The following is a 24,724-nucleotide window of genomic DNA, read 5'->3' as shown; positions in this document are numbered from 1 at the left end:
GATTATCTGTATTCTTCTATGACAATGATGCTAAATATAAAATTGCCAAAAACATACAGATTGGACATGAATTTCCTTAATGGCTGTAAGAATTTGAAAATGTTTCAAAGTACAGCATTGTAAAATACTTTCATGTTTTAATGTTCAGTATAAATACAATAAATACAAAAATGAGTGAGTGCCTCAATCTGTTCCACAGCTAAATGTGTTTAAGTTATTTGAGGTGCTTTTTAGGACACCAGTGCAACATCTGTCAGCGTTTAACTATTTGTTACTAGCCATTTCACCTCTCATTCTAACTTTGTTACATCAATGTAGTCATCTATAGCTCAACATCAACCTAAGTGTATCAATTTCCTGTACTTTTTCTGGCTGTGTCAAGGTCAAGGGAGAATGTATCTAATTTCTTCTTAAAACAATGCAACTAGGGTCATTTGAAAACAGTTCTACACTATTGTCAGTGTTTAAAACATGTACTGGCAATTATCCAACCAAGATAAACATATTAAAGAAGCTTAGAAAAACAATTTCATTTTGATCAGGAGCAGGGTGCAATTCTTTGTAAAGTCTGCTTCAGGGAGGATATGGTATGCTGCAAAATGCAGAACTTGCATTGGATTAATAATAACTGCACCTCTAAACTGGTATAGAATCAGTGAGTGTGAATGTGCGCAATAGTTTGCCTAGTTATAACAAAGGTGGTTCCTGTCTTGAAGGAAACACTGCTGGGAGAGGCTCAGGTCCCAATAAATCTCAAACGAACTAAACAGGTTCAGACAGTGGAAGAATGGATATAATACTGGAAAAATTATGCATACTGGTAAGGTTATCTACAATAAATCTGAGGATATTCAATATCTGCACACAGAGTACACTAAAATAATACATACCGGCTATGACACAGGTGTTTCCTTTATAGTCAATACATTTTTAAACACACATGTGAAAAATCTAAACACGAAAAGACTGCCTTGCATTAATACTGCCAAAAATGAGAAAGTGTAGTATTAACATCCTGATGAAATATGAATGTACTTTATTGTTTAGCAAGGATATATTCTAGGAAGTTCAATTTCCTCTCACATCCAAAACATATGCATGTAAGGCCTATTAAAACTATAAACTGACTCAGTAACAGTGCATGGAAATGGAGCATCTCCCTGTCCAGGGCTGATTCTGGCTTTGTACCTGATGCAGTTGGGATATATACTGACTTCATGAAACCTGTACTGGAAAAAGCAGGTTTAGGAAGTGGACAGATGAAACACTGCAATATCACCTTTTCTGCCAGCATTAGTCAAAACTGCTGATTGATAGAGACCCCTCAAATTCAGCCTGACAACATTTTCCATTTAAAATAATATGAAAACTAAAAACTGTTTAGAAATCTTCTTCTAAAAGGTAGGTGGTCATTTAAAGAGTGAGAAAGGTGAGCTACATTCAAAATAAATAAATACTCAATATGCAGCTAAAAAGCTGGACTTATTAGAATCAAATTGGAAAAAGTCTGAATTAGCGCAAGTCGCCCTAATTTGGGGCGTTTGTAAGAAATGTAATGATTTACTCAATGAGACAGTAGTACATTATAAACAAGAATAACAAGAACAGATATTTAAAATACTAAAATGTGCACTTCAAGCTAAATTTTTAAAGTCAAATATTATTGGATTTAACAGACATTTATCATTTTTCATCCTCTGGTAGAGGTCCATTGAGGGCCACATCCCTAGTAAATGCTCAAAAATAACAACATATTCTTAATCACTGACACTGAAAAAGTCTAAAACGATACCTATCATACTTATATTTGAATCTGTCATTTTTACACTTCTGGGAGTGGCTCTTAGGTTATAAGACAACAGATAAACAATCAACTATCATAAATACTATCATATTTGAGACAGCAACCTCAAAATACCACAAAAGACAATCCACATGCCTATATTATTGATCCCAATTGTTTTTTTAAATTTTGATCCCTTGTATCCCATTAGTGAGTGAGACCCTAGGGTTGGTTGATGTGGCATGCAGAGCTTCAAGTCCTTCTGATCATTTTTGCTGAAGACACCAAGTGGTTTACTCCTTATCATGAGAGTGTAATTTCCTGCACAAAATATCGTCCACAAATGGCCTAATATCAGGGTTTAACAGGTCTACAGGGTCAAAATTAAGGGATGACCCCAAAAGGCTTGATGTCTTACATAACTAGACAACAAAATAAGTTGAATGGTAAATCGTAAGTTATAGTTTTCTTGTACAGGTGACTCAGGAGGCACTGGACAAAAAACTGCCATGATTCTGAAGCATTCTTAAATAATTTTTACGAATAATGTACTGGTTGTAGAGTATCAGTTAACAGCATTGTTTTAGTTATTCAATCCTTTCATTTTTCAAAGGCCCAAGTTACTAGTTTCTGAAGCCTGAACAGTGTGAAAGATAAATTAATTCATTAAGAAAAATATGTAAAAGTAAACGTAGCACTGCTGATTCCACACCAACAATTTGCCAGAATGATTGATATTCTAAGAAACATATGTGTGTTCTCCTAAAATATATTAATCCTTTGGTGGAAATTAAGTACAGAGGCCATAATGAACTTGTGTGCACACATTCTCATCAAAAAGTAGAAAGAACTGTGAAATATGTTGAAACTGAAACTTTCATTTTTTCAAAAGTATCTGGATGAGATATTAGGATTATTTTGGATTTAGCTTACAGGTTGGATGGACATGAATGGCTTCATCTCATTTAATAAACACCACTTTAATATACAAAAAGCTTACACTAAAGTAAAAAAAAAACATACAGATGCATTAAATGTACTTTTTTTCTTTGGGGAGTTATTACACATCTGATAAAGTCAACCAGCATTCCATGTGCGAGTGTATATACAAGGTTATTGCAGATAAGTTTTGTACAATCTCTTTGTCAAAATCCACGCAGCACTACATGTAGTTTTAATGAAAACCCCAATTCTTCCATTTAGTCCATATGCATATTATATTCTGTCAAACAGTGTTCTGACTTTGATTTTTAGTTATCTGTTAGTGTCATATGAGAACAATTCTGGTAAAACACTAGGTTTCTCTTTCACTTTATCTTCAGTTAGTCTCACCTCTATTACAACTGCACAAAGATTACACATTTGTCTCTGCAGTGCGTCATCATGAATTAATCAAATACTTACTTGAACCGGCATCCCAGAAAGTAACAAAGAAGGGTGTACATTTCCGATGCCACCTAGAGGTAGCACTGTATCAGACACAGAAATAAAAGCATGCTTCATCAACAAGTAACAGGTGGAAAAGTGAAAAGCTGCAACATATGGCAAAGTACAAATACATGCAACTCAGATAACATCCCCCACTCTCCCCATACTCTAATGGGTTGCACAAATAATTTAATAACATCACTGATTACTCTGTAATAGACCTGCATGTCTACTTTGTATTCAATGTGTTTAAATATGCATAAACTGTTTGGTTAGACACTTTGTAAACATTTTAGCAGATATCTGAAGACTTCTAGAAAAAGCTGAAAACTACAATTGATTATAGAAATTTACAACAATCCAACTTTTACTGTTACTTCTGTACAATAATGCCAGCTCATTCACTAAAATAATGGCTTACCCATTTGTCTTGGGGGCCTCTTTCTCCTAAAAGCAGCACCTGACTGCAAGGCTTCCATGAGACCATCCATAATTCCAGTTTCATCACCTTCTGTAGAGACAAAAAAGAACAAATGTGTCAAATATCTTTTAATCAAAAAACGAAAACAAAAAAAGGTGGTTCTCTGCATTTTTTGGATTAAAAATAGACACTTGAAAGCTGAAAACATGTCAGAACTAATGTTTAATACACAAGAAAGTATGACAATTTCTTTAAAGGACTGCTATGGTACATATAATGACTGGAGGATGGATATTATATGAGATTCTTTGGAAAGTAGTGATATCTAGGGAAAGTGATTACAAACCTTTCTAGTGTCCACAACAGTTTCAGATTTAGAAAAGATGAGTATTTTATACAGTGTTGTAGTAACTTATGAAAGAAAAGTGAATTTTGGCAACTCTGACCATTAACAAATGTTATTGTGTTTTGGGACATTTATATTTACTCAAAATCAGCCACAATTAAGACTAAAGTAAAATAGACAATAAAATAAACATTTTTCAAGTATAGTCATATTAAACAAATTATAAAATATCATCAAAAACACAGATTTCAGTGTCTGAATAAGAAATGGCTACAGAATATCAACTATGATAATGACAATTCACTTAAATAAATGGAACACATAAAATAATACAGACTGATTGATGCATCACACAAATATTGTTTATGGTGTTGCTAAATAAACTGGCAAAACTCTGTCTGCAGAGGCTGACTTTTAAAAAAATTAGACTGAAGTTAGCATATGATTTTCTCCATATTTACAACAAGAGTGTAGTACATTGTATGAAGCAGCCAAAATAACATGCAAGATGAAATACCACTTAAGATTATTCTTCACAGTTCTGTTCTATTTATTTAAAAGCATTCCTATTAAAAATATTTCATATTCTTATGTAATTACAATTTTGAAATATTTGGACTTGCATTTTACGGCATAAATTAAACAGTTTATTAAGTGAATTGATTCACCTGTAACTATAAAAATATATATATATATATATTCTATGATTGTTTTGTATTAATTCCTTAACCTATAGTTTGCTTCTTTTAGCATAGTGAAAATTTTCAGGGGGATAAGAGTAGAAACCTTTCATTATCCCATTATGATGATCTTGGGGCTAGTTAAAACTCAAAGTAGTAAATTTTCTTTAAACTAAAAGAAGTAAATGCTGCAAAAGAGGCATCAGGTAGTTTGACAAAGGAATAAAATGTAATCAATATGTCTTTGGTAATCACAGTTTAGCTGTTGTGACTACTGCATTTGAAAATTTCAACTTTAAAAACTCAAACATCAAGCTTTGGAATGAGTTCAGAATTCATAATTTTCTTTTGTGGTTGTGCCAAATTATTTGAACGTCTGAGTAGTGGTTTGGCTGTTGTTGGCATAAGTTTATCAGCTGAATATTTGGAATTCAACCAAAACCTAATCAACTATTAAAATGGAGTACAAGTTGTCTATAAAATTATGTAAGAATCTCTCTATTTGTCCTTACGTTACAATGCCCAGAAAAGTTTTACCACCAACATACAAACACATCGGCACTCATCTTTCCAAAAATATTTAGGAATATCAAACCATATTTTTCTATGGAAAAGTAGAATTTTTTTTCATGAATAAATTTCAATTAAATATAGATACCAAATTACTATTTTTTCTTTAGTTTTAATCATCTGACATCATAATTCCACATTACCAGCACAGGGGACTGCAGATCTAACACTCAACTCATTTCCTTTACTGTAGTTCAAATATTCACTTAATAATTCATAAAAATGTCACACAACAGTTAAAGCACAGTCTAACTCCTAAATAGACATACAGACTAATGCAATCATTGGTACTGTTTCCTTGAACACTTTGCTTTAATCTTGAGGGTCATCCTCAGTGCTAGCTGCACTGTGCTGGACATCAGCTGTACTGGCTGTCATTGTAATGCAGTTTGACAGATTTTCCATTTCCATATGGCTTTAAGTGAAAAAAAGGCCTAAAATGCATTCAGATACTGTAACTGCTATGTGTTTTAAATGTTTTAATAATAATATGGATTTCAGATAATGCTAATAAAAAGACTGCATTGTATAAATTATTGAAAACAGTCAGCAATAAAAAAATGTGACTGTTTACACAGTAAGTGGTACTTTGCCTTGACAGGAAAATGGTGCAGGGCTGTGAAGCATTTGACATCTCATATTAACCTAGATGAGCGATGACCTAGTTTGAAGTAGGATCAGCATCTCTCTCAGCTATAGGCATTTGAAGAAGACAGACACTCAGAATCCCGATTAAACTCATAGCACCGGCTTAGGATTAGATCCACAATAACATGGCTCACCCTTGAGAATGATTTACGGTTAGTGGCTCCCAGGAGCAAGTGAAGTAGAAGGCAGACAGTCGATGAGACATCCAATGAAGAGTGCCTTTTTACACTACACGTGTAGGAGCCAAGTTTATAAGGACTTGCATAAAAGTGAGGTTTGAAAGCATAACAAATATAAAGACAAACAATACAGTAATAGGCTAAAAGCTACTGGAATAAATTTGGAAAATATCAAAGTATGTAATAATCATTGTCTAACACAAAACAACCACCCACCCCCAATAACTCTTTCCGGCCCTGGAGCTAAGCACCCAGGAGAGTAACAAGCTACAAATGGAAGCTCCTGTAATCTGCTTAGCAACAAAATGCATGGTCATTTTGCTAATAAGCACAAGGCAAAATAATCGAAAAAGCTCCCCCCAATCTCCCAAGTCCAGTAACACTAGACAAATATTGATTCACTGCAATTACATTTCAAAAAGCATATCCCTGCTTAAAAAAAAAAAAAAAAAAATTATATATATACACATCTCCATGTAGAATTATCTGACTCTTTTTAAATGAACAATTGGGCATCAATGCAAACAACTTGGGCACAATATAAAGCAATTTTCATAAAGTCACAGCTTTTTTTTTTTTTTATAATCTTCCAGCCTTTTAAAGAGATCAGCTGGCACACACTCAATTGTTCTCCCCATCCCCCTAAAATAAAGACACAATGTAGCAGCTGAGACACAGACACAAAACTGCTGGTGAAATGATAACATGGCTTAAAAGCGCCACACTTTGGCAAAAAAAGGAGACAGCAAGCAACATTTTTCCACTGAAGACTAATACACTGCTGATGTAACAAAAAGGCTTGATGTTGCTATATTATAAAAGCAGTATATATTTTCTGGTTATTTGTTTTGGTGATCAAATTGTTACTAATGGGGAAAAAAGTACAACATCAAAATGAGTGTAAAAACAAATTACTTAAAATATACAGTATATTTAACCAAACACAAAAGTGACAGAAATAACTAAATATTCACTACTGGAATTAAAAATAAGCAGCACCAAAATATAATCAGGGTGGTCTTGAGATAAAACAAAAAAAAATACAGAACAAACAGAACTATAACCAAACAAATGTTTCTCATTCTGTTCCAGTTAAAGAATTTTGTTTGTTTGGATTCTTAAAGGCTGACTACCTTTATAACAGTATATGAAAAATTAAAAAATGACTAGTTTTTTTGTTCAACAATATCAGAAAATCTGTTTTTTTTTTCTCAGCTTATTTATTTGTACTCATTTATCCTAGCAACAGATGAACAAAGACATATCTACTGAAGTCTAAGAGCATTATCATTCTCCCCAGCACAGGAGGAGTTAACCTTATTTTCCACCAAAGCTGTTCACATTCCTGATGCCACAGCAACAAGCCTGAGTGCAAGCAAAATCCATTTAAGTACATTAGAGCATCTGGTGTTGCTTGCTTTGAGTCATTTTATGACAACACTGACATCTTCTGGCTGCAAAGTGAAATTAAATGTGACCCACATTTAAATCTCATTTTTAAATATTGATAAAAGTAAACCTACTTTTTCCACTTAGTTATTTTAATAGCACACCTAAATCTCATTGAAATATTCAGAGCAAACATTTCAGGAAAGAACATTTCTCACTAAATGAAACATGAAACAGTACACGCAGTTTCAGGTTTACTTGTGCTAAAGTCGGCCAGCAAAGTTGGTATGCTTATAAAGAACCATGGGACTGACCACCAAGTAGATATGAGCTTTATGTCCAGGAATGTCTCACTCTTTTCTTCTCACACTGTAAACAGCTAGATTTATTTATTTCCTTAAGGCAATCAGACACAAATGCCTTCTATCCTTTTTACAGCCATTTCTGAATTTATGATTCACAAAGTCAAAGTGGAAATTAATATTTTTACTTAGTAGAATCTCAACAAGTATTTTATAATTCAATTAAAATGATGGTACAGTTCTCTCACATACTACTAATAAATTACATTTTGAACTGCACGTAGTCTGGCCTTCATGCTATGGAATTTGTGCAACAAGCCAGTAAAGTCATTGTTTTGGTTTCACTGTGTGACCCATTAAGTTACTAAACATGCCTCGTTCCAAATGTAACAAAACATACAAAAACAATTTAACTGCAGTTTAGGCACTTCTAAAATGCCTTGTAAAAGTGTTCTTGTTCAAGTATCTTCATGTGATGCATGAGATCTGGCTCTGTGACTATAAATTTGACTGAGATCACAGAAATGCACTCTGCTACTCTTTGTTTGTCCCTATGACCCAATGGTTCATTAAGGAAGTCACAGCTGATTCCCACTACATGTTGCAGCACCCTGTAAGATATTCCAGCAGCAACTAGACAACTTAACCCTTGAATGAATTATCTCTTCGACTTATTATCATTTATATCAACTTTGAAAGCAAATGAAAACCAAAGCACAAAAACAAGATGCTTGCATTTCGAAACCCAAAAGGCATATGACGGATGATGTCTGCATGGAAATACATTTGTGCCACACTTCAGAATGACCTGTACAAAGTGAATATATAGTATAAATATCTTGGAATCAATGTCCTCATGTCAAAAAATAAGATACATTAGAGAAATTTATCTCCAAGAGATTTCAAAAGACCAGTGGGACACAAAATCTTGTTTTATGCCAAGTGATGTACAAAAAGCCTCTTTGGTAACAATATGAAGAACATGCCACGTCCTTGAGGCTGACTTCTGAAGTAGATGAGGAAAGACAAATGCAGAGGAAAATAATTTTGAAAGAGTAACAGCCAAGAGATTTGCTTTACTGTGTACCTTTGACATGTCTCAGAAAGTCTCAACTCCACCTTTAGACACAATTCTTAGGGCAGAATAAAGAGACAGTAAGACTTACTGAGGCTTTTTCAATCAAGGTAAAGGACATTACTAAACAACAGAAACAGCAAGCACAATGTGACAAACGCAGCCTACTGTACAGAAATTTGTGTTTACATAGACAACCATACTGTTTTCAGATGTGGATTCAGCTGATCGACAGACAAGGATAATTTCTGAGTGACTGGCTATGACCGAAGCTACAGCTTAATAATAAATCTCTTCTATTAAAGAGTAGTGACAATAGAACTGCAAAACAGAATAGAAGACAAACTGCTTGAAAAATGAAAGAGGAAAAAAAGAAAACACTGTCTTGCTGAGGCAAATACTACAGGTATCAACAAAGGCTCAGGTTCTGCAGGAAAACAGCCTCCAGGACAATTGCTTTGCACCTCGCCTTGCTGCTCTGTTAAGTTAAAACAAGTACAGTTACAAAAAATAGGCACAACACGAATTACTTGTTAAAAGTGCTGCAGTTATAAACAACTCCACACCCAACAATCAGGAACACCGGATGATACAAGGCTGTGCAAAAGAATACTTGTTATTCTGCTTGGTCTGACTTAACTTTATTTTCCAAAAGCATTTTGATGAAAATCAGCTAGTGTGCTGAAAAGATGTTGTGGTAGAAAGGCTAATAAAAACAAGTTACTAGAAAGTAGACTTCCTGATGTGCAGAAGGAGCCTTACATTTTAACCTCTAAAACAAAACGAGATTGGCATGACTAATTCTATGATAAGGATTTGAGATGTACTTTATTGTCATGTAACACTTACATTTCCTTGGAAGTATGTAGAGGTAATTATACACCGAACAACATGTTGGAGTGTATGAGAAAAACTAAAAACTAAAGAAAGGGTTCTGTTGATGCACTGGTAGGCCTCTATTTGGAAGAGTTTGCATGTTTGGTCCCAAAACAAAAAAGACAAAACATCAGTAGAAGCCTTGGGCATAGAAAGTCAGCCAGCTGCATCACTACACAAAAAGGCACGATCTACTCTATCTTTTCAAGCTTCTGAAAAAAATACCTTAATATAAACTTAATCAATGCCTTTAAAGTCAATGGTAAAATTAATCCATCAGAATTATTCTTTATGAATTCAGGAACACCAATCAAGAGGAAATGTTTCTGTGAAGGAAGCACTTTTTCTACTATTGTGGAAATGTGAAACATTTTACAAAATGATACAACTGAAGTGTTATATCTAGTGTCTTTTAGAAACTGAATAAGATATTAAAACAACTTAGCATTTACCTAAATTAAACTGCAGTGATGGATCGATAATATTATCTTGTTTGCAATTTTATAATGGATTATAATAAAATGTGACATTTACATGATGATGCAACAAGTCTGTGAGATACCCAAAGAATTTACTGTTGAAAGTCATTGTTACTTTAATTCATATTCATAGCAGGAGAACAGAATTTATAAGCACTACAGAAGAGGAGTTGATTATATCGTAAAAGGGAAAACTACAAAGACAGGTGCATCACAGTTTAGAATGACTACTTTTAAACCCAGAAAACTGGACAAATTAGTTATGAATTCTAGAGTTAAATGGAGTAGACAGCACGACCCTTTAACTGAATGAACAACTTGTGTGATTCTGGAAAACGTATTCTTATAAGACACACATTGTATCCTTGTCTCCTGTTCGCTTACTTTATGATATTTAATGGATGAAGAAATGAACTAACTTAAGTTCCTGTCTTAACTTGCCACGACAAAATCAAACTAGCTTGATTATGGATTAAAGTCATAAGGGTGAGTCCTTGCATGTGCGACAGTTAACATCCAACGTGCACTCAAGTAGAAGAACAATGTGTGTAATATGGCCACAAACAAAAATGTAAAATAGGTGTTTTAGACTACACAGACAGAAGAGTTTAGTTGGTCTGATGTCTAGTGTTTGTTGTATGACAACCTAACATGAAAAGACTGGATGAGACTGTGGCTGAATTCGAAATACTACGGAATAATGCGAAAATTGTGTAGTGTGACAATAGCTTAATCTGCCTTTTCCATGAGTACTAGTAGTGCAATCTGACACACTCAATTCAACGAGATCCTCACAATGTTGTGTAGTGTGCTACCAGTCTTAGAACATACTATAGCACTTTTATTATATAAACTACTTATTTGTGGATTTATAGTATGTACTAAATATTGCAATTTATGTACCTTCAAAAGCATTTCTCTACACTCCTAATGCAGTTCCTGTTACTATCACTGAAAGATTGTTGCAGATGTTCAGTTTGAAAATCCTCAAAATAAACAAAGTTTATATGTTAAACAGTGAAATTAAGCATGATGACTAAGCGCGCTTATTACACTTTAGTCAACAAACCATTCAAAAATAGAATAATAAAAGAAACCAAATAAAGAGTAAAAACTGATTAATCCCATTTCAAAATGAGCTTGCACAGTTCACTTTGAAAATCTCTGCAAAGCATTATGGCCCCAGTTGATGAGACAGGAAGCAGGCTGTCAATTTGCTCAGACTCAGGTGGCTTCTATTAGCTTACTGAAAGGTCAGAGGAAATTTGAATAGCAAGTTATAGGATCAGAAGAAATTTATTTCAAGCACCCAATTACTCTATATGTGATATAAAACAAGTGAAACCCCCATGCCCTGATAGCTATGCTTAATGTATGTGATTCTAACTTCCAAAAACAGTCATACTGTATAATCCTAAAGGTTATCAAACTTTTCAGAACAGTTTCTGAAAATAAGGATTTATAAAACAAAATAAGGATTGGCACAGTTTGAACTCTCTCCTCAAAAGATGCAAAACATTTTTTCTGTTTATCATATTTTACGTAAACAGCAAGCACTGACTAAATTTTTGCTTAAAATAAACAATGACAACATGTCGACATATAATCACACTAAGAAAATGCGACACTATGGAACCACAGTTAACCCTTTTCTATCTGTTTTCCAAAAACATCATACAGTTCACTATAATCTAGTGCTCCAGAAATATATACACTACCTCAGAACATCCAAATTAAATGTAATTATTTCAGCTTTAATTTAAGACCAACAGCAACAGAGTCCAACCTTAAAAACAAAGGGAAACAGAAGGCAAAGATATAGAAAAATAGAAAGCTTTATGCCTAATCCATATTTAACATTGGGAGAAAATTCAGTAATACAAATACTGAACAAAACAAATATTCCAGTAAACACAAGTCATACATAGCCATTTTATGCAAAATGTTCTGTACAATATATAAACAATCTAAACATAGCACATCTTTGCTATGTATCAAATTAGCCTTGGCATAAAAAACTAAACCTTGAAACAAATATGCTTTTTATTTTTCAACTAAAAAAAAACTATTTTGTTTTTCCTGTTTTGAGCACTATAAATTCTAATAATGCTGTTATTTAATGGAGATTCAGTTTTTTATCCTATTGTAATTCCTTTCAAAACGGCTAACTTTTGCAGTTTTGCTTTGTACTTCAATAAAAAATTTGATCAACAAAGGAAAACAACTGACAGATTTACAGGTATAAATACAGGTAGTAGATAATTATAAGAAAATAATTACAAGGAAAAAACACAACACATGGTTGTACTATTTTTCTTGTTTGTACTAAGTTTGAGTATAAAAAAATATAAGTTGTTTAAAATTTTTACAAGAACTACATTGGTACTGCATTGCACACCACTTCATTTACAAGAAATACAAGAAGTTTATTGTCATATACACAGTAAAAACACATGTTAAAACCATGTAATGAAATTCTTACTTTGCTTGCTCACCTTCATATACAAAGACAGAAAGACAAAAGTATAAAAACAAATAGCAATTACAATTATAAGATTACAAAATAGGTGCACAGTGTCTGATGACATACTGGAACAGTCAGTACCATTTATGAGGCTATGAGTTGTGGTTTGGATTGACTTTAACTTTTAGCATGGTTGAGGAGTTTGATTGCTTGCAGAAAAAAAACTACGCTTCAGTCTTGTGGTGCATGATTTCACACTCCTGTAGCGCCTCCCTGAGGGAAGCAGTGTGAAAAGCTTGTGTTGAGGATGAGTATTGTCTTTAATTATGTTGTGCGCCCTCCTGATGACCCTACTAGTGTAGATGTCCAGTAGGGAGGAGAAGGTGCTACAGAGATGTGCTGTGCAGTGTTAATTACAAGCTGGAGTGCCTTCTTTTCCTGCAAGGAGCAGTTAGTTACCGTGCCATACAATAACAGAGCAGGTGATAACACTCTCTATTGTACCCCTGTAGAAATTGGTGAGAAATTTGGTTAGCATGCCAGATTTCTTCAACTTCCTCAGAAAGAACAGTCTTTTGTGTGCTCGGTTAATGAGTTGTTGTGTATTGTAAGACCAAGTCAGGGCCTCGCAGATGTGGGTTTCAAGGAATTTGAAGATTTCTACTCTCTCCACCTCAGCCTCACCAATGTAAATGGGAGTGTGCTGCAGCTTCCTCTTCCTTGGGTTGATAATCATCTCCTTGGTTTTATCTGTATTCAGGGAGAGGTTGTTTTCCTGACACCAGGCCATGAGTCCTGCCACCTCTGTCCTATATTCTGCCTCCACCCCCCCAGTAATCAACCCCTATGACTGTAGTGTCATCAGCAAATTTAATTATGCTGGTGTTGTTCTGATAGGCCACACAGTCATAGGTAAACAGGGTGTAGAGCAGCAGACTCAGTACACAGCCTTGGGGGCAGCCGGTGCTGATTGTTCTTATACCTGAGGTTTGGTTTTCCACTCTGACTGACTGGGGTCTATCTGTAAGGAAATTCAGCACCCGCTGCAGAGGGATGATGTCAGTCCAAGGAAGACAAGTTTATTGTACAGTTTCCATGGGACAACTGTATTGAATGCTGAGCTATCTATATTACTAAACGAAGGCTGTATATATGCACGGATGCCAGACGCACCGAAGCGCACTGCGCCTCAGCGCCCCAGAGTCAAACCCAGCGGCTTCCCAGAGTCAGTAATTGGCGCCCAAACAACACAACACAACCTGTAAACTAAACATGAGGTAAAACGTGCACGCCAACAAGTTGCCATGGTGACATATTTAAACATAGACATAGAATAACGACGCCTCATGACCAGCAGAATCGTACGTCAACGTCGCCGCCATATTGTGAGTGGCACTGCTGTGGAGTGAAGTAATGAATAATGTGCTGCTTGGGATTGTACAAAACGCTGTACGCTCCAAACCAGATCCCAGGGATTTAATTTCATAGGTAAGGCTGAACAATTGTTTTGGTTATATTTGGCCATTAGAGAATCCCGTTTTATAATCTTTACTTTAGCTAAGCCAGGCTAAGCTAACAAAGCTATGCATTTATGTGCTCAAGTGAGCCTCCAAACAACGTTTTGGCTAAACGTATTTAGTCACTAACTATGTAGATTGTTGTTAGCCGTTAACATTTCTCAAACGTGATGTTTTTTCTCAAGGAGCACATTGAGGAAACACAGTTTGAAATTGACAACCATCATTTTATGCTCATGTCTTTAGTTGTGTCTGTCTTCCACAAACTAAGACTGCACCATATTGCCAGACTGAATACTCTCAAATTACAGGATCTGAGTGAGCGAGACATAGTTTAAGTCTGTAGGAGATCAGTGAGGTTGTGGAGAGCTTTAAATGATAAGAGCGGTATTTAGTATTGTATTCTGTAGTTAACAGGGAGCCAGTGAAGTTGAGAGAGAATAGGTGTAATATGTTCAGTGGATTTAGAACAGCAGGTTATTATCCTGGCAGCAGAATTTTGAAGAAGTTGTAAGCGATGGATGAGTTTTTGTGGCATGCCAGATAGAATAGCATTACAGTAATCTATACGTGACGTGACTCAGGCATTAACCAATACTTCAGTACTGTGTTGCATAAGAACAGGACAAAGTCTGGAAATGTTTCGAAGATAGAAGAAGGCAGTCCCCGAAATGTTACTTATACGGGAGGAATTATTTAATAATTATAATTATAATTGTTATTTAATAATTGCCATTATTAGTGTATAAATGGATATAAATAATTGCATTTAAACGATTCGCCAAAAAACAGTATGCAAACAATACTGTTTTAAACGTTATTGTTTTTTCATCAGAAAACCCGGTTTCCACGTCTACCTGTATTAGTTTAAATGGCACTTTTGGCACTCGCAATAAGGCTGACGCGCTGACGTATCGTGTTGACTGGGAAACACAGTGAATTCGCCGTCTATCTATATATGTCTATGTATTTAAACTTGAGGTAGTGGTGACTACTGACAGTGCCAGCTGTCAGTTACTCCACAGTGCCAGCGGTCAGTGTTCTCCACTCCACAGTACCAGCAGCTACTCCACTACACAGTGCCACCAGTCAGTGTGCTCGAATCCACTGTGCCAGCACTCAGTGGGTCGCTGTCAGTGTGGCTTATTTGAATCACATTAAGGTAATTCAGTGCTAAAAGTAAGTTCAATTATGATTCCTAACAGCAAACGACTTCTAGCTAACAACATACCCATAGAAAAACAAAAACGAGACTGCATAGATAAAAACAATGAACGAAGGCGCCTACAACGCGCTTCTGAAACACCAGAACCAAAGGAGTCACGGCTCCAAAAAGAAACAGCTTTAGTACAAATATATTTATTAAATTAAATGAAAACTTTCCCAGGATGCTCCCACCCTCCATGATTTTTCATCCCTACAAAGAAAGTAATTGCCATTCTTGGATTTGCGATTCTTTAGAGAATCGGGGGTTTACTGGTAGTCAATAAACACCATTCTTACATACAGTACGTGTCCCTATTCTCCAGGTATGTGAGGATTGTGTGGATGGCAGCATTGACTGCATCATCAGTGAACCGATTTCGGCGGTAAGCATACTGTAGGGGGTCGAGGGTTGCTGGAATTGACTTCTGAATGTGTGCCATGACAAGTCTCTCAAAGCATTTCATCACAATAGGGATGGGACAATGGGACAATAGTTATTTAGACAGCTCACCTGGGATTTCTTTGGAAGGGGCATGATGGTAGTGGTCTTGAAGCAGGAGGGCATGGATGCCTGTACCAGGGTCAGATTGAATATGTCCGTGAGGACCCAACTCCGATGAACAGTCCCTGAGTATATGCCCCGGGATGGAGTCAGGACCTGCTGCCTTACTGGGTTGATTTAAAACAGCAAACTGATTGTCTTTTAACATTTAAGCAAATGAGAGGGGCAAATTTGGGCCAATAAAGTCAAGCTGCAAACTTCCAGAGCTCTGCTCCGTTGAGGACGTTGTCCCTTTGCATTCCACATCAGTGATGTCACATGATATACATGGTTACACTATGGTTAAGACTAGGGTTATGGAAGGGTTATCTTACTCAAGGAAACTAAACCAAGTGACAAAAATTTACAATCCAAATGGCCTGTCCAGAGGAGTTACTGAATTGTGGAGCTGTGAAATTCTGCAGCTGGACCCTCTCTCAGTTTGGGTTTTATGAGCACGTAGTTAGGATGCTCCAATAGCCTCTCTTATTAGAGATGTACCAAGCACAACCCACTAATTGCCCAAATGGCAGACCAAGGACATGCTAGAGCAGTTATATCACTTCATCAACCTCATGTTTTGTCAGACTCTGGGAGAGATGAGAGATTTTTTTAGGCAGGAGCAGAAGTCACAATGTAAAACAAAAAATGGGTAGCAAAAATTACAAACTGGGAATTCAATAGTACTCTACCATCAAACCAAAAATCAAAAATGTATTCAAAACATCAAAAATAGAGAAAAATGTGTCAAAAACACAAACTTAAAAAAAAAAAAGATGTACAAATATTTTAGTTCACTTAAAAAACCTCCAAAGACAAAGATCATTCACAAACTTGTAATCTTCACAGTAGCTGAAGAAAGTTGTTTGGGACAGGATGGAGAGAGGCCTAGTCATCCTGCTCAGCATGCTGCGACCGCAACACTCAAAAGAAAAAGCAGAATTAAGAAAGTCATAGGGATGATGAATAATAATCAACCCCAATTAAAAGTATATTAAGGCACTTTTATCTGAATGTTGCAGCACATTCACATATAAAGAATGCCATTTAAAATGCTTGTGTTTTTCCACATGATTAATATTAAAATGATATTATGTGCCAACACTAAAATCCTAAAGAAGTTTCTCTGTTCAGCATATCAGTTTATAGATGTGGTAGCTGTTTAAGATAGAAAAGTGCCTATTATACTGACAGACCACTATTAGTATGTACAGTAAAAAGACTAGACTGCTGTGAGGTGTCATGCTTGAGTCTTTCACTAAAGGAGAGACAGAACTGACTGATGGATAAGTGAGGAGCCTGAGTCATACTGCAACATTTTTTTCTCTCAATTCTAATTTGAGCCTCCTTTCAGCATCACATGCTGAACACAGCATGACATTAACAAGATGACATATATTTTGGGGCTGTGTTAATTATGTGTGACATTTTCCATTGTCAGTTGTAGGTTTTAAAAATAAAAAGGAGAATATTATTAATTTCATTGTTAAATTTAGCAGGCACTGTGCCCCTCCTAGTGGCTAAGAAGTAGAAATATAAGGAACGAGGTTCAGTCCCCTATATGACTTTCTTACTACTCACCTAAGAGTGTTCTTATTAAATAAATTAGAAAGTATGATATCTGTCTGCAGAGTGCCTTGGGATGGTATTTTCTAAATAAAAGCAAACATAAAACATTCTTCTATTTTTAGGCAAGTATGGAGGGTATTTTCTTCATATTGTATTCATCTTCTTCTTTTTTCGGCTGCTCCCGTTAGGGGTTGCCACAGCGGATCATCTTTTTCCATATGTTCCTGTCTTCTGCATCTTCTTTCTGTTAAACCCATCACCTGCATGTCCCCTCTCACCATATCTATAAACCTTCTGTTAGGCCTTCCTCTTTTCCTTTTGCCTGGCAGCTCTATCTTTAACATCCTTTTCCTAATATACCCAACATCTCTCCTCTGTACATTTCCAAACCAACGCAATCTCGCCTCTCTGACATTGTCTCCAAACTGTCCAACCTGAGCTGACCCTCTAATGAACTAATTTCTAATCTTGTCTATCCTTGTCACACACAATGCAAATCTCCGCATCTTTAACTCTGCCACCTCTAGCTCTGACTCCAGCTTTCTGGTCAGTGCCACGGTCTCCAACCCATATAACTTAGCTGGTCTCACTACTGTCCTGTAGACCTTCCCTTTAACTCTTGTTGATACCCATCTGTCAGAAATTGTACTCATAATATTTTGAAAATGCTGCTTCATAATAGTCTGCAGACAACAAAAGTGTAAGTTCATTGTCCATTACCAACTCTGTTTGTCCCTGAACTACTCATTTCACATGCCAGTGGTCACCATTGTAAGTAACTGATCTGCCTTGTAATGTGCCATGGGATACTGATCACAAGGCAAAATATATAATTTCTTACTCAGTTTAATTTCTTTGCTGTTTTAAGAAAACACTCTTAGTTTAGAATCAGGACAAGCTAAGGTCCATTGTTTTTTTGGCTCATTTAAAATAAAATATTACACTATTATTACATCGTCAACCATACCATAGATGAACCATATATCTAGTGTACCAGCTTTAACTACGCACCTCTGCCATGTCACTCTAGGTAATAAACTGGAAAGAACTTTACCTGCACCAATGCCAATCATCTGACTGTTCTTCTTTTTCTCTTCTTTCTCTTTCTCTGCTTTCTCCTTAGCCAGTTTTGCCCGCCGTAACTTCTCTTCAGCCTCCTTCCTCTTCTGATTTTCTTTAACTGCTTGCTAAATAATGATAAAACATCTTATTACTTCATTGTGTAGATAACGTAGCTGTAAAATGACATGTAGTTCATCACACTGTACACATGTAATTCAAAGATCACTCTCATTTTCACACAAACTGCTCAACATTACAGTCTTGGAGAGTGAATTCTAGAGTAATGCAATACATTTTATGCAGCAAACAGAAAGCCTCTCTTTCTTTGAGTACCTTCATCTCTTTGGTCATCTTAAGACATCCCTTTCAGCCTTTTCAAAAAAACATTTTCACCAATATGATCATGGCAATTGTGAAATATTGCATGGCAAAGAAAGGTGTGAATGAAAAACAAAACATTTTATAAGCCCTTGAAGCGCAGACAAGAATGTGCCAACAAAATGAAAAGTTATCAACTCTAAAAACTACCCTCTTTTGCCTAGCAAGGCTTTATTCATCTAGAATTAGCATGTAGCTGCTTTATATTGTCAAAGCACTGCACCCTATCCAAATCTATCCATGTCTTGAACAGGATTAATCTAATAATAATAATAATACATTTTATTTATTCGTATGTGCCTATCTAAACACTCAAGGACCCTGAACAACAGATAAAACACACATTATAAACAAACCTAAAAATGCAAAAATTTAAATCAGACAGAGCAATTGTAATCAAAGAGAAAAAACTGTCTTAAACAGATGGATTTTAAGTTTAGATTTGAAAAGTGACAATGAATCAATATTTCTAAGCTCGGATGGTAATGAGTTCCAGAGCTGGGGAGCAGAGCAACTGAATCAGCTGTCCGGGTAGAGATACAATGCAGTTACCTGGGGCTGAGACAGGTGGAAGCACAGTCAGAGGAGCTCGGCAGCCGAGGAGGGACCAAAAAACACAAACCAAATAAGTATTCTACCAGTCCACACTGTAGGTGAGAACTCAGACATCTGGAGAACAGAACCAGGTAAGTCTCAAAACAGGTTTAGGCTAAAACTAGTCCATACACAGCTACATTGAAGTGTCAACAAAATCACCACTCGAGCTAGAAATCATCAGTCTAGCTATAAATAACAGAAAAATAATACTTGAAGAATAAGTCTGCCAAGTGAAAACAGTTGCTCAGTCCATTAGATTGTAAGCTAATCATAAAAAAAAAAAGTTTAAAAATTTCCAGCAAGCAGCGGCGACCATTCCCGCCAGAATTCGCTCAACTGGAAGCACCGGAAGGCTCTAATGCAGGAATTTTCAAGTTTAGAACCCCCATTCATTCTATCCAATTTCACAATAGGGGAGACATACTTAAAATTTAAAATATATCCATTTAATGAAGAGATTGCAGTGCTGAACAATGGCAACAAGTGTTCTGAACTGAAAAGTCAAAAATTGAATTTTCTGTCTCAGAGTAGTAGTTTCATCCAGAGAAGAGCTCAAGAGCACTGCAATAATGAATGTCTGCAGCCAACAGTGAAGCATGGGACTGCATTTCTGTAAATGAAATTAATGATCTGGTCAGAATAAATGGAATCATCAATGATATAAAATGAAAGCAGATTCTCAATCATCATGTATTACAATCAGGGAGACATATGATCATTCCCAACTGCATTATGCATAAGGACAATTTAAACTCATGGCCAAGGATATAAAGAATCAAATTCAACAAAAAGAATAATAAGGGGTTCTGCAGCAGATTACGCAGCCTCCAAATAGCCCCGATCTCAATATCACTAAAGTAAGTTCTCCAAGATGCTTGGAACAAACTATCAGATGATTTCTTATAAAACTACAAGACAGAGTACCTAAGAAAACTGATGCAGTTTTAAAATAAGGATAATCATAACCAGTATTGACTTGATTTATTTTTTAACTGCTTACTGTTTTTTAAAATATTTAGTTAGTTTTGAAAGCATATTTGCCTAACAGAATTTTTTTTGTTTACACGAACCAAAGACTTGCACAGTAGCATATAGTACATATATCAATTTACTGCTAAGGGTTAGTGCAGCCTGATGATGCTACATGTGAGTAACATTACCTTTAGCCTAGTGTTATAGTATTCACTTACCTGAAACATGGTTCTGAAATTGTTCAGATCACCAAAAAATTCTTCTATAGATATCTTTTTAGGATCAAAGACAAAGTATGTTCCCAAATCTTCATACTGCTTCTCCATGTTCGTGTGCATAAGAGCCAGCTTATCATACTGTTCTCTTGCCATCTTGGCAAAGCTGTAAGAATGCAACGTCAAGGCAACCAACAGGGTTTTCTGTAACAGGCAACACACATGCCAGCACCGAATGGCATCACCATGAACACTAGTCCAACCAAGCTCTAATGAAAAAGAAATTCTGGTCTGAGACTGCTACTGAATGTAAAACAAGCTCATGACATTTAACACTATGCTTAGAAATCTCATTATTATACATATTTCACACAATCTCTGGTGTTCCACTATCAGGAAATTGATCCATCCTTAGTTTGAAAGTCACATTTTATAATCTGAATACAAATATATGCATCTACTGGATTAAAAGGACCACAGATAAATAAATGTAAACTGAAATGTGATGATCAAAGATGCTCAGCAGTTTTTATTTTCCAAAAGGAGAGCTTCAAAACCAAGCCTACATCTTACATCACACACAAGTCCACTTTCTTCAGCATCACAACACAAATTTCACTTTTTATTTTTTGGATTTCACCTTCAACAGCATCCATCAAGCCCCCCTGTCTCCTCTGCACAATTGTTCCATGACTTCAGCTCCCACCTTCTATAGATTTGCTTGGTAAGATTCTTATGAAGACCAGCATTTTATTGAACTCTGATAAACCCCTGATATTTAATGTTTTATAATACAGAACCACAACCCTGTTACTATACTATTAGTTGTCACACACATGCGCTTGGGAGTCAACCAAAGGGACCAGAAAACGCCAATTTCACCTCAGGGTTGGAGGCGGCTAAGCCTTTCTCTTTTCTCTGCAGACCAAATACGAGAAATCCTGCCTGTCCTGGCCCCAAGAATGTCACTTCCTGCGATCGGACTATAAAAACCCCTCCTACTCCATAGTTGAGCAGTTCTACTTTGGACTCGAATTGTATACACCGTACTAAAACTTAAACCCTTTTGTAGCCAGGGAAACTATATGGGTGGCTGCCCCAAACCTTTGTTGTGAGTCCAATCATTTATTTCACATGGTATTAAGGCAATAACACAAAATGGGATCAGGAAGCAGTAGCTGTGTTTCTTTTTTAGAAATGGTGTTGAAACAAAGTAAGAATATTGAGAGGAAGATCACTATTATCATATTTGAAACATTTTAATACAGTATACTGTACATTTTGTAGATTTTTGACAAAAATGCTGTATAGCATAACATTAACTGATGAGAGTGTGAATTACGTCCTTCTTAAAACATGTTCATTAGTTGCTTCTTTTGGGCACTAACCCTGAATGAGATGCCAGTTATTACCTATTTATCAAACTACAAAAAAAAAGGTTACCTCTGATGATAGATAATATGTAAAAGACAGACTTAAGACCCTAATGCATTTCAAATAAGAAACTACAGTATTTTAAATTATTACATTCAGTAAGTTGATATTTCACCCTTAGAGTTGCTTGGTCCTAGTCAATCCTGTAAACTGGGAAGATTGCTTGCTTTCTGAATGGCTACAGCTGAAGAGTGCTCAGCTGATTCTAAGAGTATATTCAATATATTATACAAAACAATCATTATTTTTATGATTTTTGTAAATTCCCTAACAGTAAATAAGACACTAATCATGTATTGGTACAATCAATAATACTTTGTGCACAATTATATTTTATATCAATTTCAAAACCCATCCAATTTGGAGAGCTATTTGATCAGCAAAGCTAATATGTAATTACTCATAGATACTGATAAATCAAAAAGACCCAACTCCTTCATTTTTGAATTGTATTACATTTTTTCCTGTATTCGGAAGGACTTTTGACTGTTCCTCTTAAAGAGATTTTTTCCTAACTTCAAGTAAAATAAAACATTCTCTTCTAACTGAAGATGAAATGATGAGCAAGCATGTACTGTAAGTTATTACAATGTTTTCTTTTGACAGAATATTGTGCCATACGGATTTGCACCAAACTGAAATATGCTGGTGGAGGATACAGAGTAACTACAATAAGAAAACTGTTGGACAAATTTTCAAACCCATCTTAACTATGATTTTTTTTTTTTAAGCTTTGTATGCTCAACAAAGCTGAGAGAGTTTCTGTGCATCAAAGATGGGATTAAGAGAACATGATTACATAATAAATATTGTCGTACATGGCTGGTTGTCAGACCTGGCCGGGACGCCTGGAAGGACTGAGAGGTGGCACATTTGTCCTCTGGGCCACGAGGGGGCAACCGCCCTGGAGCAGAAGAGGCCCACGGAAGGGAAGCAGGGAGGCTCAAGCCCATTGGGGCCCATATCCTCCGCCAGGGGGCGCCCCGAGCCTCATGGAGCCCGGGACATATTTACTTCCGCCACACTCCTGGAGGACGATCCTTCCAGGGACACCCGGAGTGCTTCCGGGTGCTCTCCTGACGCTTCCGCCACATCAGGAAGTGACGTCAGACAGAGCACCTGGAGCTCATCTGGGTTAAGGATAAAAGGGGCCGCCTCACTCCAATCAGGGAGCTGGAGTCGGGAGTGGGAGCAGGATGAAGCTCCTGTGGAGAGAGGAAAGGCGGCCCAGGGACGTTGAGAGAAAGGCCCGAGGAAAGAGTGATTTGGCAGAGGAGCACAGTGTGTTGTGCGGGACAGTGTTGTGTTGTGTTGGAGAGAAGAAAATAAAGGTGAATTTTGTATAAAGATGTGGTCTTCGACTGGTGTTGTCTGGGCAAGTCTCACAATATGTACTGTGAAAAACAAGGCCACTGCACCATTAAATACTGAATATGTTTAGCTAGTATAAAATATAAAGAGATTTAAAGTGGAGTGTTGCATTAATACAACAGAGTTGTGGACAGTGGAGAGCCACACTCTCACCATTTTCGTGCATAGGTCAGCCATTCTTCAGTTAATCTATGTTGTAAAGAGACTGAACTCAAATCTTATATATGATGCAGTTGTGTTTTTAGTATTTTATCTTGCTGATACTGATTTGGATAGGGGTCTGCAACTCAAAATAAACTTTATTTTTTCTGATATTCACTGCATCAGGGTATTTGGTTTGTCTTAATGGAAGAAGTAAATTCCTGAATATCCAAGAGCTATACGGAAAAAAATATAGATGTGGTAAAGTTGAATCCATATTCAATCCCCATATTCTCTGAATGTACTTTGATTACCCCTTTCCTCCTCAAATGTCACCAGTTTCTTATAATTGTCTGGTTCTAGTGGGTAGTGCCAAATTCTGAGAATAGCATGTAACAATTTAAAGTTAGCTTTATAAGGCATTGATTGAAAGTGAGCAGTGTCATTTAATTTGTGCTTTAAGATACCTGAAAATGTATTACATCAGGAAATTCTGCACCAGCACTCATTACCTGATTTACTACATATATTTAACTGCATTTAATGTATTTCACTGTATTTTCCAATATTAAAATGTCAAGTGGCTGGTACTATATTTAAAAAAGGTATTTGTAATTTAATTATTAAATAGTGTTTTGAAACATGTTATGATAGGCTCAGGTACTTGATAGCAACCATTCGATTAAAGGGTTTTAAAAATGGATGAACTTAGAAGGATGATTAAGCTGTAGAAAAAATGAGTACCTTATCTAATATACATCTGTAGAAACCTGTATATATACTGGTACTGAGATCACAAATGAAAAATTATTGTTTTTGTTGTATACAGAAGCAAAATAAATCAAGATTAAAATTAAAAGTGACAAAAGTACAACAAATTGTTGGACTTTTAGATATTCCAAAGCATATATGGTTTGTACATGGTAAAACTGAGCCCAATTTTGGTATTCTAACACTCAAAAAGTAAAGAATCAATTGAATAAAATGGGGTGTCATAACAGTCAGACATTTCCTGATTCATTGTTTATGTAAACATAAAAGAGGTGTGAATGTTTGAGGTTGGGATTTTGAAAGAAAAGAA

At 35.9% G+C, this 24,724-nt stretch overlaps 1 protein-coding gene across 1 annotated transcript in view; it reads right to left on the bottom strand.

Moving 5' to 3' along the window:
• Positions 1–24,724, bottom strand: part of LOC127529640 (protein diaphanous homolog 1) — a 57,689-nt gene that overhangs the window by 10,298 nt on the left and 22,667 nt on the right. Inside the window, exons 7-9 of the mRNA XM_051933857.1 lie at positions 20,701–20,865; positions 18,528–18,660; positions 3,633–3,722 (exon numbers count right to left, since the gene is read on the bottom strand). Coding sequence (XP_051789817.1) covers positions 3,633–3,722; positions 18,528–18,660; positions 20,701–20,865 — 388 coding nt within the window. The remainder of the gene's footprint in view (positions 1–3,632; positions 3,723–18,527; positions 18,661–20,700; positions 20,866–24,724) is intronic.

This window comes from Erpetoichthys calabaricus, chromosome 11, assembly GCF_900747795.2.
Source record: "Erpetoichthys calabaricus chromosome 11, fErpCal1.3, whole genome shotgun sequence".
NCBI lineage: Eukaryota > Metazoa > Chordata > Cladistia > Polypteriformes > Polypteridae > Erpetoichthys > Erpetoichthys calabaricus.
The sequence above is the reverse complement of the archived record's forward strand: the minus strand, read 5'-3'. Positions and strand labels throughout refer to the sequence as shown.